Source organism: Clavelina lepadiformis, chromosome 6 (genome assembly GCF_947623445.1).
Source record: "Clavelina lepadiformis chromosome 6, kaClaLepa1.1, whole genome shotgun sequence".
NCBI lineage: Eukaryota > Metazoa > Chordata > Ascidiacea > Aplousobranchia > Clavelinidae > Clavelina > Clavelina lepadiformis.
The window spans coordinates 15,037,517-15,054,331 of record NC_135245.1 but is presented as its reverse complement, the minus strand read 5'-3'; the positions used below and the strand labels follow the sequence as shown (position 1 = coordinate 15,054,331).

At 33.7% G+C, this 16,815-nt stretch overlaps 2 protein-coding genes across 3 annotated transcripts; one reads left to right on the top strand and one right to left on the bottom strand.

The window, feature by feature from the left end:
* Nucleotides 1-1,508: 1,508 nt before the first annotated feature.
* On the top strand, nt 1,509-3,130 carry LOC143461759 (uncharacterized). 2 transcript variants are annotated; one of them, XM_076959621.1, is made up of 4 exons: nt 1,509-1,653; nt 2,076-2,257; nt 2,453-2,528; nt 2,691-3,130. In XM_076959621.1, exons 1-4 carry the CDS (start codon nt 1,593-1,595, stop codon nt 2,750-2,752), a joined length of 381 nt encoding a protein of 126 aa, XP_076815736.1. In that variant the 5' UTR covers nt 1,509-1,592; the 3' UTR covers nt 2,753-3,130. The 2 variants fall into 2 exon arrangements, with proteins under 2 accessions (XP_076815736.1, XP_076815735.1); XM_076959620.1 differs by having other exon boundaries at nt 2,076-2,293.
* A 1,166-nt stretch (nt 3,131-4,296) lies between these two features.
* LOC143461757 (sodium- and chloride-dependent glycine transporter 2-like) lies at nt 4,297-16,356 on the bottom strand. Its single transcript, XM_076959615.1, has 12 exons — nt 16,090-16,356; nt 13,330-13,461; nt 12,223-12,384; nt 11,860-12,010; nt 11,444-11,624; nt 11,076-11,213; nt 8,413-8,763; nt 8,082-8,222; nt 7,684-7,786; nt 7,419-7,525; nt 7,035-7,223; nt 4,297-5,916 (listed from the first exon to the last, which is right to left on the bottom strand). The coding sequence occupies exons 1-12, from the start codon at nt 16,229-16,231 to the stop codon at nt 5,755-5,757; spliced, it is 1,959 nt and encodes a 652-aa protein (XP_076815730.1). The 5' UTR covers nt 16,232-16,356; the 3' UTR covers nt 4,297-5,754.
* Between the last annotated feature and the right edge of the window lie 459 nt (nt 16,357-16,815).

Below are 16,815 nucleotides of genomic sequence, written 5' to 3'. Positions count from 1 at the left end.
TACCAGAATAGTAGTTACGGTTGGAGCAGCAATAGTTATTTAACGAAAACAAATTAGCCCAATTAACGGAAAATTTTAAGTTCATTGATTTTAAATTGACAAAGACTAGAATTCAGGATAGGGCAGTTTTTCAATATAATTCAGAGACTGAGCAACTTACGATTTTTAAACAGGTAAATTTCTATAACATGAACTACTGTACGAACCATGTCCAAGTCGATTCTGTGACAACGTCATTTTGCGAACTTAAATTGAAGACAATGGCAATGTGAAATATTGAATTATTTCTTGTAGATAGATTCGCAAGTGTAGGCTTTTTATTTCAAACTTACAGTACAGAAAGATATGAACTGATCACAGCATTGCTTAAGAAATTATGACTATGACGAAGCTCGGGTATTGATCAAGTTTTACTGACATGACACAAAAATTATTATGATTATGTTTTTATACCGTATTTTAGTATTTTTAAGGAAAGTATCAAACAACTTTACATGCAAAATCTGTACCATATAGTAGTAAAAACTAATGTTTGGCAAAACTATTGAACTGACCTTTATCAATTCCGAAAAGGTATAAATAAGGCCCATTTCGGAGCCTTGCTCTAGTAGTCTAGTATCCACCATCAGCTATGGTCACAAGCTAAACTTGATAAATTGAGACATCAACAAACATTATTCCACTTTTGTTTTCACAAAGTAAGTAATACAAGTTATGAATTCACCGAAACAGGACGTAATTTTATAACAAAAATGCTCAAGGTACTACATAGTAATACAATATGAAACACACATGCAATAAAAATTTTTTCTGCCCTAATTTGTAACCGAACAAATCTTCAAAGATAAACGTTTAAGGAAGAAAATTTCTTCAGTAAAATGAAATTTTTTGATAAAGAAACAATAAATATAGTCCGACAAATTGCCATATCAACTTAGCTTAAATCACAAAAACTAAATTACAGGGTTATAGCAGCGTAGTTAAACATGTAGGACGATACTTTAATGCAAGCTTGATCCGTGTCTAAGACGTATCCATGTTCAGACTCAAATGTGTTTTTGCACGTATACAGAGCAGTGTACGTTAAAACGTTATATTGTTTTCTGCTTGTTTTGAAACAAAATTTACTGCAAGATGTATATACCGTTCATGAAATAAAATACATCATCGATACCTTTAATACGCCGATCGGTTCTGAACCAATAGATTTTATAACAAATATTTTTTTCCCAGAAAAGGAAAAAATACCTTTAACGTTTTTCTCTTATACTGTATGCTAGCCCATTAATCTTCCAAACCACCTTTTCAAAATTTCTAGGCTTGCCACTTAGCGAGTTTAACGCTAAACTATGTATGAAAGCGAAGAATGTACAGTATAGTGATGAGAAAACAGCGATATTAGCCCAGTTTTAGCTTCTTTAAACAAAAAATAATTCTACTATAACTATAGGATTCTTTGTATGAGGCAATGTACATATAATTCTAAAATCTAAATGTATTATAGGTTTATGTTGGAATTTTAATAATTTAAGCGCAAATTGTATCTATAGATCAAATTTCTGTTTATCAAGTTTCTAACAACTGTGCATAAAATGCAAGCCAAGAATTTCGTCATTGTGGTAATGTTAATCTTCTCTTTGGTTTCTGTAAAAGGTAAGAAGCAGCTTTTATAAAGTGCTTTTGAAAGCAAGATCTGCACGATTAGCCTTTACCGCGTTAATTACCATATAGGCCCATACTTGTACACTATACAGTCAATGAACAAAATTAACTTTTTGATCATGACGAACAATGCTTGTGCTCAAAAGATATGCTGTAAATGCCTCTGTAATTTAGCTGTAACTACTGATAATAATACATCGATTGATAGTTATTGACTTAATGCAAATAAAAACTTTAATCTGATTATAAGTATTGAAGACGAAATTTCATAAATTTGGTAAAAGTTTTAGAATTTGTAATTCTTATCTTGATTATTTTTTGTAATTTTTCTCGTTTAAGGAAACGTTGATTAACCATTCATCAATAGACTATTTATTCGATTAACCGTCGTCTTACATTTGTTGTTATCACAGGAACAGCAGCAATTGATATCAAGATAAGAGAAAAGATTTTACGAACCAATAATATCATCAAAAACTTACTTTCATTGTTGTCATCGGAGTCAAATCCCATTACAGCCAGCGAAGCTGTGATCTCAACCCAATCATCAACGACAACAACAACAACGACAACGACGACGACCACAACGCCAAAAGTAATTACAACAACCCCGAAGCAAAACCCTAAGAAAGTTAGATGTAGGCTATAATTAATTGTGCATTCTAATGGCTTGTAAGCAAAATGTTCATAATTTCCTCCAGACTGTTTGTGTAAAACATACAATAGTGTTGCTAATGCTCAAGAAAATATAACACACACGGTCAATAGTTCATCTATTTTTTGCTTTCAGTATTATGAAACGTGTCGCCAATATTGCATTTCAAGTAGATACGGAGGTCGTGCTTGCGGATCATTTCCTGAACCAGGTACATTATATTAAACGTTTGTGATGAAAGAATTTATCAAGTGGAAGAGTTTTTACTATTTACTTTTAACTTTTTACTGTATTACTATCTCAAACAAGCAGTATAGGCCTTATGCGGTATTTTAACTAGAAACGTTTTAAACGAGACAAATATTGTTTTCAGTTCACTGCTTGATTTGTCGATATCACTTACGCGTTTGCAAAAGAAACAGCGGATTTTTGTGATGCCGTGAAGAATGACTTTGACCATCTGTAGAAAGTGTGACAACGAGCCTAATTCTTATCTTTGGATCATGATGACCCTACAAGAAGTGGGATTTATAGATCAGCGTATTAGAGAGAGTTCAATTTTGCCTGCGTGTTTATTGATTTGATTTTAAGCCCCAGGCTTTTTGTAATTGTGTAGTAGGCTACTATCAGTAGGCCTACATGGTGTAGTATTTTGCTGTAGGTTTACATAGCTACACAACCCTATAATAACCAAGCAAAAGTACTAAAGCTTAGCATTGATATTCACATTAAGAACAAAGTCGATTCTTACAAAAAGTCTGAAGCTATAACATTATAACCAATATAGCAGAATAAAGAACAACAGGAAATGCACACCAAGCTGTTTTATTGAAAATAAGAAACCGAAATGCGATACTCTTTCGATGAACGAAGCGAAAAAAGCGAAAAGACTTTAACGGAAAAAGTGAAAAACTGCAAACAGTTACCACCCGCAACAGTTGCAAAAAAAATTTTCTCAAAAACAAATCTTTCACCTCATTGGCTACAGGTTTGACCTTTCATTGAATAAGCATTTACTCGCAGACGAAACGTTAAGTTAGCTTAAAATCACATACGGTAGGCCTATATAATTCATCATTTTCGAAAATTTTCTCAAAAATTTGAACAACAGTTATACGTTTGTGTGTATTGTGTAGGATTGTAGACGAAACGCAAAGCGCTATAAGTATTGGTCTTACAGGCCATTTGAGTGAATAATGCTCCTACCATTTGTATGATGGCTTTGTTGATGTGCTTTTTACTTATTCTTGTTTTAAATGGATTTTCGGTTTATATGCAAACAAGCCTCAAGCTATCCAAACAAATGAAATTTAAATTCAGGTACCTTTAAGATGGTCGCAATTTTCCTTCAAGCAAAACGCGATCGGTTTTACGTGTCTAGGTCTTGTAACGTCACACCTGATAATAATCTACCGCATACGCGTCAAGGCCACAAAATGAGACAAAGTGAAAGTTATAACTTTTAGTCATTTATTACTATTTCGGTAACGTGGGGAATTTTCTGATAACTGACAAGAAAATTCTCACAACATTGTGAGTACAATAAATTTGATACTAATTATATCCCTGTTACAGTTTTTCTTTCAATAAACACTGATATCGTACAGTTAAACGTATATAGGCCTACCACTTCAACCTTAATTTCCTAAATTATTCCAAACGACACTTTAAAACACATTTTACTTGCCCTATATGTTCTTATTTCATACTCCAACATCGAAAACCATTAGAAATATGTCTTTGGTTCGTCGGAACGGTATTTACCTACGGTCCATATTTGTGTAACTTGAACTGTTTATCTTCAACTTCTGTATAGTCTTTTTTTCCAAAAATAACCATTTGCCGAACACTTATTTTGTAGTTCTGTAAGTATATAGAATTAACGTGATAGGGTACAATACTAAATGATCCTGTACTGACGAACTGTAATGTTTTCATAAATTGTGAGCTAAAAATGTGTAATGATCAAATCAACACAGTTACAGCTTAAGAAAGCATTTATTTCCAGAATACGGGCAGCATCATTACAGGGAAACGCTACATATTTAAACTGTTTTTCGGTAACTGAGCAAAAGAATGAGTACGAAATATTGGATATTGATACAAGTCTTCCAAACTTGACCCTATTTGTAAAACTATTTAAGACAGGACCTTCTTTGAGTAGGTAAATCAAAATGTAGTGTATAATGACACAAACAAGATGGCACCAAAAGGAAATTGGGCAACTGTGCACCAAAAAGTAAAAATAATGTAAGCATGATTTTAATTGTTCGAAAAAGGCGCGACAGCTGTACAAAACGGACAGTTGGGTATAAAGAAACAAAAAACGTGTTGCATTAAAACATATTCAGATTACATTTTGTGTATGTCGAAGCACAAAAAACCCACGTAGCTCAAAGCTTCGTTGATGATTAAGTGTTGAAAAGTTCAACCTAATTTAAAGAAAAGCACCTTTAAAAACCTGTACAATCAGCGAGTCAGGATTCTATAAAACGGATCAGCTAAAATACTTTGTTATAACATTTAAGGAAACTCTTTCCCAAATAGAGCCTGGAAATGATTAACGTACAAGAATAGGCTCTGGTCTGTTGGCGAACAGTTACAATATGTAAGTGAACAATTGAGTGGAAGAGTTTTCGCCGATCAATGCGCGAACGAAAACGAAAACCACAAAAAAGGAATAAAAAAACATAAACGGCACCACTTTTGTACAACGAAGTAAAAATAAAACCCACGTGAATTGTAAAAAATTTACAAAAACATATAAACTTATGTATTTGTTATGAGCATAAAGGCAATGCAAATGAGCGAAATGTTCTGCGAACATAAAATTTCCTTCAACAAACTTGATACATAACGAAAACAGTGATTATTCGAAAAAGTTAGTATTAGCAGTAATAAGTCATTTAATTATTTTATTTAATCGCCAAGTTTACTTTTTTATATTAAAAACAAGAGAACAAAAAATGAAATAAGTCATTTTCGATGCCAAGACGAGGCTTAAATCTCCATAAAGTTGGCAAGATAGAACAACACGTTATCACTGAATTAAGAATCGAGCAATATTGTGCAGTGAAGCATTATAACTTGCCGAAGCGTGGAAATATAGAAAGTCCAAGAGTTCGACAATCGCATTTTCAACAGCTAGGTACACAATGGTAAATGCAAAACTGTGTAATGGTAAAAATGGCAGGGTTGACAAAACCTTAGATATTTATAAGAAAATGCAAGGGGCGACCACCACGAGTACTGCATGACAAAGGCAATTGTTATACCGCAAGAAGGAAATGAAAAAGTAAAGCTGCGATAAGAACAGCGAATGTAGTAGAGCAAAATTCTTCAAAAAAATCACAAATTTCATGACTACGCCAGTGAACTCAATCTCAGCCCTGTAGTGCAATGCTTAGCGGTGTACAGCGTCAGGTTAAAAGAGAATATCACACGCTGGTCACTATGTCTTCGTCAATCAAGATTTCAATTCCCCTCTCTCTATGGCTTGTGTAGTCACTCATAAATAGGTCTCCGTTGGTGTGAGACAAGTTTCCGCCACCGTTCCCAGACAAACGGGATAAATGCGGGGTAAAAGCATTGTGCAATTTCTGGTAAATTAAATATTGGAATGTTATCACATTTTCACAACGATCCTGTACAGAGAACACCTTTATGTCGTGTTAAATATACGTTCTATCGCCCAATTTCGCAATAATGTTTATCAAAAGGGTATGCTTTAAACCATAAATACTGCTTTTTAAAGTGTGAGGTTGGTGTTAATACAAGTGAACCTTATATCAATGAAGATTTGTAAATTAAGTGAAATACCAGTGGATAGCAATTAAAATACGTATCTTATAAAGTATCCGAAGTTGTGCACATAAAGATGCGGTTGGTCGCGTCTACATAACGATTTACAGCAATACTACACGCACGACAACTGGTGTCTGATTCAGGTGTGTGTGATGCTTGTGCATTTTGTGTTGAATATGACATGACAACTAGGAAGAAATTGGTAACAAGTGATGTTTTTTAAGCATCTAAGGTTAGAGTGCATCTATCAGTTAAGCTATCAGGTCTTCTCAGCAAATACTGGTATGGCAGAGAAATAGCACAAAGCTGCAGCTTAACCCCTAGCATCAGTTTGAATATACTAACATTAGGTTGTGGGGGTTAGACTTTGATCAACCAATACCCCAAGATAATGCATTTATAATGCACCTGCTGCTTGTATACAAGACGTGAGATTGAGTATGAAAGCATATCGGATAACACCCATGCTTGATGAAAACATCACGTGACACGTGTATTGATTACATATTGCGACGTGATCATCGCTTTCACCAGCGTCACAAAACGAGGCATATTTTTCGTAAACTTCTGGCAATAATTGCTTTGCCACAAGATATTTTTGAAAAAAGTTTTGTTCGATATAGTTACTGATAAGTTATCTTTGATGTAAAGCTTAACTTGTATCAGCACTGGTTCTGCACTTATGCCAGCTGCATAAAACGTTAGCGCAGCACAACAGAAGTCTTACGATAACCCTGTGAGCAATGCGCATGTTACAAATTCTGAAAGTAAATGTCCATGTAAAAGTTTAAAAGAATAGTTTTATCTTAGGCGAGTAAGGCGATCAATTCTTCATTCACGAAAGGTTTCTTCGTAAAAACACAAAAATTGCATAGGCGCATTCTCTAAAAATGATTCAGATCATTTTATTTACCTCTTTTAATGGCCCAGGTGACTGCAATACCTTTATAACAGCAACGAGAATTAGGACAAGAAAGACGAAAGCAACCACAACAGCACCAGCTATGGTTGTCCACGTGCCTCTCATGCTCTGTGGCAGGTATGGTGCCATAGCATCAACTCCATCCCGGACAATGCCCACTATGGTGTAAACCAGGCAACCCTAGATAAAGTTTATTATGATATGGGCAGATGATTATGGCTTGTTAATACCTTTAATAACCTGCCCTATTTAATAATATAAAGCTGCATTTTTTTCAAATTCGATTACCAGAGTTAATTATTATGGTGCATCGTAATTTACTTGAAGTAGAAATGCCAAAAAGTAGACCTTGCAGATGAATGACAAATCACTTACGAGTATAACAAGTGGGCACACTCCACCCCACATCACGGTCCAAAAGTGACTTTTCAGACAGGAGTTACCAGTCATAGCTTTGGTGTTTGTGTACAAAAGCTTAAAACCTGCAGGAAAAAGTTTACAGAAAAATATCACAATGAAATGCTTACCAAATATACAAGTAACATCTAGATTCTTGAATACTAATGTATTGACAGAAAGCAAAATATTATGAGGGCGTGTTTCACTTCGGTGAGCAAAGTTAGAAGTTATTTATACTTACCGAACGAGTACGAAAGCATTAGAATTTCAGCCAGTGCAACAATCATACAGCATAGTGGGAGACAGAAAGTATCGAAAAATTCAATAATCTGCAGACCACTCCCCTTTATGTATAAATGATTATGTCAACAGAAAGGAATTTCGTGTAAATATTAAATTCAAGTTCTATCACGTACACGGAAATATCTAATTTGACCAGTTATTCATCGCTGGCTACAGGCTACTACCATCACATATCTGCCAAACATGACGTTAAAAATAAAACTTAAAACTGTAATACATTTTGCCAGGACAATTTTTTTTTACATTGTCCAAAATTTTGAGTCAAGGAGAGTTCCTTCCACTGTACCGGCAGTAAACGGAAGTGAAAAATAAAAGTTAAAAATTATGCTATTATACCTGCAAGACACATGGGATACCATAATATGCTGCAAATGATGTAAGTAGAAGAAATACAACAGTGACATTTCGAAGCAGCAAGCTACGAAATGCTGGGATCCCATCCGAAATACATGAAAGAATGCACTCCAAGCATGGAAGCTGTTGAATAAATGACAGGAACTCGACATAAATAGTTATCAAAAGAACAAATATTGAAACTGATCTGATAAAACGAAAGCACTTGTATGTACATTACATAAGTCGTCATCGTATAGCGAATACACTTATTGGAGGGTATTTACGTACCACATGCTTCATAACCAAACCTTACAATACTGAAGAAACTTACAATAGCTGAAGTAGACGACAAAAACATGGTCACAAAAACAACAATGCTCCATGGCAAGGTGTTTCCCCACATCTGAGAAAGCCCCTCTGAGTAAGCTACCAGTGGTGCGAATGGTCCTTTGGCTTCACGCAATGCTTCTTCAAACCCAACATCTGACACTGTGGCAAGGTATCCAACAACTCCAAACACAGACACACAAGATATTATTGACAACACTGGAACCACTGGAAGCAACATGCTAGCATCGATGTGATACTTGTTGTAGAAGCGATTATATGATGACCAGCTTATCAGTCCACCCCAGGATAACATGAGGGAAATAAATACTTGGCTGCACGCGTCTTTCCAAAGCTAAATGTAAAAATTTGTTAACACAGATTTTGAAAGAGCGTTTTGCAATCTAATATATTTTGACAAAAAATCATTTAACTATTAAGTTAAAACAAAAATAGAAGAGTATTGAACCGGTCAAACCTAAATGCACGAGGTATAAAAATTATGAAAATAATAAATATTATGACAGTGTTCTCAATTATTCAAAGCCTTGTTTTTGGGAATGACAAATTATAAAGCATCCAATAATTCTAGATAATTCAAGTCAGCCAATATACAGTATAAATCGAAACTCTTGATTCTAGCACACATGCTAATGAAGAAATAATCACACACTAAAATTTTGTACCAGCCCTATTTTATGTAGGCTCCAATACTAGGCACACAGTTCATATATTTAATTACATCTGTTATATAAGCTTTATACTGAGATCTACCCAATACAAAATTTATGAGAGCTAAAAAACTTACACTGAAATAATTTAATGGTAAAGTAAGAATTACTATTACAATTGAATTGTGGAGAATTACAGGTAAAACAGACAACATTTACTTTATGTACATATATACCCTAAACTTTTAGATAAATCATTACATTAACATTTCATGCCAAAACTGTATCGTTACACAAAGTTACATTACATTCAGACAGAAGCACAAGTTGTGCATTTAAAGGAAGACTGTTCACTGTACTTCATCCCTATGTAAACATTGTAACAACATGTAAGAGTAATTAAAGTCTGCGGTCTTAAATCAAAAAACATACCGACATATACTGTATATATATATATATATATATATATAAAAGAAACATTGGAAGAAGCATATTAGCAAAAATGGACAATTAAAAAAAAAACGTGCATTTCATTGATGAGGAGAATTACAGTTTAGTGTAAGTGTTACACACTTGATAATAATTATAATTTAAAATTCTTTTGTGGCAATGGATGTTCAGTGGAAAATGTTGTTATAGTGTTTTTATTGCTAATAGGATAGTAGCAACAGGTTTTACTGTTACGGGCAAGTGGCAAAATAAACAATAGAAAGCACTTGAAGGACCAAAAACAACAGAAATCACTTTGGTAGTAATAACTATATAATTGTACAGGCCTGCAAGCAATCAGTTCTAACATTGACAACATTTGCACTGAAAAGGTCGCCCTTTAATATAATAAAGCGCTGGTGTTTCCTATTCCTTCAGGGCAGAGGCGCTTAACTGTTTCATGCAAAGAGCCAAACAAAAGAGTTAGAAGACTGCAAGAACCAGACAATAAACTAATCCTATTAGAACATATATATAAACAATGCACAAGTCCTAAAAAGAATCTTGTTATAGCCGAAAAGTTGTCAGAATCTTATTACGTATTTAATATATGATGTTTGACATATTATGTCTGGGATTATCTGGTCACAAATATGTTAACAATACTAATACTGATGTTATGAAGTAGTGGACAATGTAATTACAAAGCATAATCTGTGTATAAATCTGAGACAAAGATCATAGAAATTCGGTTCTGTTTATGGTCGATGTATTTCCCACAGTTCATATGAGGTACTGGTAATAACGAGTTTCACAAAATGTAGTCTACAAGTTGAAGTAAATGCAGGCCATATAAAACGGTTGAGTGAGCTGCGTGCTCTACACTTTTACTTTGGGGCTTAAGTTGTGACTCCAAACTTTCTTACTTTGTTATTGATTTCCAATTTAAAAAAAGCTATCTTGTTGAGTCTCAGTTCAGTTGGACACATTAAAAGAACAGATATCAACTGATTTGTGAATATTTGATATATGAACAGTCACATATATACAAATGGCATGTGCTGAAATTGTCAGCACTTGTTGCCGTAACCTTTTTCAGGTATACGGTTTATAGGGTTGCACAAGGAAATCTATTTGGCCTGAAGGCCATTATTGATCAATCAAAATTAGATGGCAACATTTCAGTTCCTATTGTGTCTTTCCTTTCAACATACAAATGTATCATTAATTATTAATTATTAATGTATGAGATGATCAACACCAAAACACTTGATAAATGTAATATGCTTAACAAAAATAGTCAAAGTAAATTCAAAGTTTGAAATTTCATACAAAAACTTGAACCGAAATGGATGTAAAAAAGTTGGAAACATTGAACAGTTTCACATTTTTTACAAAGAGCAGAACACTATATACAGGGTACATAGGCATAGCATTTAAATGTTAACATCCAATTTGAAATGGTACAACACACACAACATTTTAACCGACATATACTATCTCTAGTCATGTTAAAATGTTTGCCAACTTGTTCTGAGTAAGATATGTTAAAAGATAAAAATGGTACCTTGGGAGTAAAAAAAGACTCTGCGTTACTTGGAATAAATAAGTAGCTCAATCCATTAGTGGACCCAGTTAGAGTGACACATCTGACTAGTAGCATGACAATGACAGCAAATGGAAAAGTACTTAGGAGATATGCAACCTAAGTGCAAAAGAAATTAAATTGGTGCGTAATTGAACCTAATCAATCAACCAGTAAATTTTGCTAAGGTGATGACAATATATAAATAAAAATATAGTCTGTCTACACCACTAATTCATAAATACAATGAACTACCAAGGGACTAACATGTATCTGGTAGACTAAAAAGTCGTTATGAATCAAAAATACCACAATTTATGAGCAATATTACCAGCATACGACGTTATTACCTTTCCTGTCAATCTGACATGATTTGCCATCGCAACAAGAGCTATCAGGAATCTTGCACCAACAAAGCAGGCTAATATGATAATCGGAGCAATTAGGGCTGTGGATGAACTGCTTCCAAATAAAATGTCACTTATTCTTGAGTACTGAGTACAGAGACTGTCATTGTAAATGAGATTATTGCTGCAAAAAAGTTAATAAGCTTTGTGCATTTTGTTATACTTTTTAACAATATACTCATGACAAACGGACTTTTATGATAGATCATAATAACAAATAATAATTTGGCTCTTATTGTCTTGATCTTAACCCTTTATGGACAACACTCTAATAAATTTCAGGACCATTCCTAGCATTTATGTGGATAGGTTTTAAAATAAAAACTCTCAAAGAAACATCTTTACTTTAACAAACTTACGCCCAATACTCTACAGTGGGTGAGGTGTATGTGCCATCGGATGTGTAATTGCAAGGTGTTTTCTTGACAAATTTGCCATCTACATCCATACCATAGCCCATTTTTGGGTCAACTTGCAGCCCAGGGAAGCCAGCCATAACACAGCTAGGATCTGGGTAAACAAGGTTTCAACAAATGCACAAAACAGAACTCTGGACGAATTCCAGATAAATTAGGCTACCAGAGCTTCAGAAAAGAGAATCGAAATACGGGGAAATAGCATACAACAGTCAACAGCTGTAACAATATTTAACAATATATACAGCCGCTGCTCACAGATGCATTCAATATATTGGTGTTAATGAAAGAAGTGGGAGCAACTACCTAGTTGTGTCTGGCATTTTTCGGTGTTCCATTCATGGTCACAGGAGCTCCAGGGAAGAGACGTTGCAAAAGAGGATGCCAAGTATACCAAGATGTAATAAGAAGCAACTCCATAGTAAACTGTCAGTATGGACGATAAAAACAACATGCAAACTCCAACACCTATACAAATGACATTTTAATGTTGTGATGATAAGTAAGATTTACTATCATTTCATAACATTATGAGAATCAATATCCTTATTGTTGCAAACATTCAGCATTATGAAACCTATTTTCCAAAAAGTTAGGGTGCTAAACAAGTTACATACATATTTATATATCATACATATATCATATTTAGTGACATTTGTTAAGTGACTAGTCACGACTGTCCATTACTTTTAAACACATGATATATGTTTTCTAATAGAAATTGTATGCAATATATGTAACTGTAAAAACAGTAAAATAAAAAACAGGATGTAGTTTGGCACTCTGAAGGTTAACTTTATTCATATGTTTCTACACAAGCTTGCTTCTTCAGGTGTACTGTGAAATGGCCATTTCGTGTAGAAAAATATAAATAGAGTTAACCTTCAGAGTGCTAAACTACATCCTGTTTTTATTTTACTATAAAATTTGGTTAACACGGTTCAGACAACATCAACTTAGTATATTGTAAAAACACAATAGGCTTTGGAATTTCAAGTTTCAATATTATCAGCAATATGTACTGTGTCAGTGTCAAATAATCACATGAACAACTTCCTTATCATCGCAACGATTACTTCCTATACAGCAAATAAAGTTTGAATGCTTGCAGTCAATAAATCTATGGAAAGCATTTAAAATAGATATTATATATAGTTGCTTTTGCAAAAAATGTAGTTATATATAGATGCTTTTGCAAAAAAAAGTATGTAATCTTTCTTACACGAGTAATATAAACTATATGTATACATAATAATTACTAACTAATAACTACAGTACAGGTATTTAATTGTTAATTGATAAAGACTATACAAGAAGAGCTTTATCCATTTCCATTTTTGCAACTATCATTTTTAACCTTATGAATAATTACTGGTACTATATATGAAAAAATTATTCACTGCTGATACACACCTTGCATGGCAGGTACAATTTTGAAAGCCTGCAATGGAGCAAGGTTGCCATACTGTCCCCATGCCATTTCCAGGAAAACCAATGGAATGCCCATCAATATGTAGAGAAAGAGGAAGACATAGAGAAATGGTGCTGCATGTAATAACAAAATGATCAACAATAACATGAACTGTAGAGCTCAGACCACATGATAATTGCAAAAGCAAGTTGATTTGGATTACGGTTTGAACCCAAAAACTTTTGCAAGATGTATAAGGTTCTATATAAGATCTACTATGAAGCTGCATTCAACTTTCAACATGTTTTCTAAACCAGTGGTTCTCAACCTTCTGATCTTGGCGGACCCCTTTTGCTGCTGTCAAAGCAGTGGCGGACCCCTGAAGTTTAAGCAAACTAAGGGTTCTGAGACTGCACTTAAATGTTTCTTTGCTTAGTTTTACTTAATAGTCTTGGTGCACAACTGCGCTATTCATTCAAAATAACATCAAACTATGCGGATATTTTTACTTAAAATCACTGTATCCAGCTGTCTTCTCGTATAATCCGCAATCTAGTGCATCAAAATAGGCTTTCCCTGCGGGTGATAAATCTCAATAAGCTTTTGTGTTGTCCCATCACAATAGGCAATTAAGCAAATGTTCAAGCCTATTTCAAAAAGCAATGATAAACAGCAAAAAATTTTTAAAAACTCGTACTTTATGTTGCAAATTTCGAAGTTCTCACGGACCAACTGAAAACGTTTCGCGGACCCCCAGGGGTCCGCGGACCACCGGTTGAGAACCACTGTTCTAAACACTTCAGAATTGAAGAAAATTTAAAAAACTTTTTGTGTAAGTAATAGCTAGTATGACATGAGACTTGGTATGAGGATTGAGAAGCACACTTTATCGAAGAAGCCAATGAAGTAATAAATAAATGAACCAAAAAAATGATCAAAATGCTCTAACGTAAACTGCAACTTGAATTTTTTCAATTTTTTAAATAACATTTTGTTTCACCAGCACGATCACTCCAGTTATCCAGACCGCGACCGCAATAAAGTTGACTGATTGAATCCCGTTAACACAACCATTAATCCATTATTACAGAAAACTTCGCAAACTTTTAACTTGCAATTGTTAAATCATAACTAATTTATTGCAGCTGCACCATAAGCATCTATGACTGTATGTTAGCGATTGCTTGCGTGTGTGCGAGCATACACACGTTAAACTTAGTGCATGGCATATACATGCCGCAATTGAATCTGCAGGAACACTTCCTTCTTTTTCAACACGTTTTAAAACATGTATATGGTATAAAACCGTTTCTAAAAGATAAAGATACTGCCTTTCTTTTATCTACCAAGTATATATTAGATTCAAAACGGTATGTACAAAATTTCACAGTTGCATTAAAATAAACATTTATCAAAGAGTTCTTAACGCACAATAGAAAGTGAATAATCTCTTATGAAATTTATAAGATAGGTGGTGTGGCAACGCCTGGTATTACGTATTAAACAAGCATTCTGCATGTGTCACGTACAAAAGGATCACAAAAACACGCATTATACTCTAGTCTAGCCTAGGCCATATAAGAAATTTGGTCTTATGTACAATTGTAATGTAATAGTTCAGTGCGAAATCCACTAATGCGACCACCTGGCTAACATGGCTACTTCACTGTGCTTCACTTGCGGGTGGTTGACTTACGGTGTGTTAATGTATTAGAATCAAAGCTTGCCTTGCTTTTTTCAGACCTCATTTTTGTGCCAACTTCTTAGAAAATTAATCAACCAACTTCTTACAAAATTAATCAATTTGATTGAATTATGGCTAAAAATTTCATAAAATATTACATGTCAAATACACACCTTACTATCATGTTAAGGTTTCAACAAGAGAGTAAAAATATTATAAATGATGTAACAATGAAGAATGAGTAAAGATGATGCTTACACGTAACTGTTTACTGTAAATATTAATCACATACTAAACAATTACATTCATATTAGCTTCTATTTTGTTCAGTCTGTGCAGCATAATATTTGGTTATAGGACTAATAATAACACAGAAGAGATAACTTGAGACTATGTGCCTGCCATAACAAAACGACTTACTTAAAAATACATTGCTGCTGCCATGATTCAAATAATAATTTAAAAAATTTGTGATGCTCCAAGAAAAAAATTGAGTATCACATTCCTGGTTCATACATTCCTTGCTTTTCTTAGCTAGCCAGAGTCGGAAGTTGATTGCAGAATTTGTACATGGGCTAATATACGTAATTAAATATAACTGATTGTCTGGCTTTCAAACTTTTTACAACCCTTCAATTTGCCCTTTTGCTAAAATCGGTTTCATACCCCTGATCTAAAATCTGTTTTAAGCACTTCAGGCATCTGTTTTTAGTAATCACTGTTTAGTTGGATGCATTTTCATACACATCTGAGGAAATATCACTGCATTGCAGAATATACTTTAACGCAATTAACTGTAATTTTATGGTAGTTATGTATATTCTGCCTATTAAAAAGAAGATTACTCAAAAACATGGCAGATTCAGAAAGTGATATAAAGCAGGCATATAATGAATGATTGTATTACAAGTAATTAAGAGATAATCGTACTGAAAGAAAGAAGACATCAGTAAAAAATTTTTAAATGTAGCCAGGTTGCTTAAAGATTGGAATGCAACAAGTTATAGGAATATCAGTTTCATCATCATAAATATCTAGTATAAACCTTATATATTAAATACTTTGTAAAATAACACACCTCCACCATTTTCATATGCCAAATATGGAAATCTCCAAAAACTTGCCAATCCAAGAATAAAACAAAATAAACTCAAATGATATTCCAATTTGTTTGGCCATGTTGTTCGTTCTAGCTCATGTTGAGTACTATAACTTGACATTGTCAAAGAAATGCTCTTGCCTAATCGAAAAACTTGTTTTAGAACTCCATACACCAGAAAAGGAAACCAGCTACAAAGGGATGTTACGAAAAATTGCCTGCGAGTGACAGAAAAACATGATGTGTGGTAATAAAACAATATGATGTTATTCTAGTTTATTTCATGCTAATCAGCAAATAAGGCAGATCGTCGTGTTATTTCTGAATGTTGCGTAATTCCAATCATTTTTTTCCAAAACGTAGATTAGTCTACTGGAAAACCAAGGCTCCCAGTTAATTCTATGTCTCACACATTATTATATAAATTTGTTGTTTGTAACTGCTTTCAACTTTGAATGTAATTTATTTAAAATAAAAAGAAAATAATTTTTGCTTTGTCTTTTGGGCCAAAGAAGAATTTCAATTATATATCAGAAAAAGCAAAAACCAATTTTAAAACGCTATTTAAAACTATAATGTTTGCAAAATAAATTTATTTCTTTTCTAATCTGACAAAGTAACTTTATTAAAACGTTACTATTTCAACAGTTATGAACAGTTATTTGATAGCATGAGTAAACTTAAAATGTTGTATAACTATGCTTA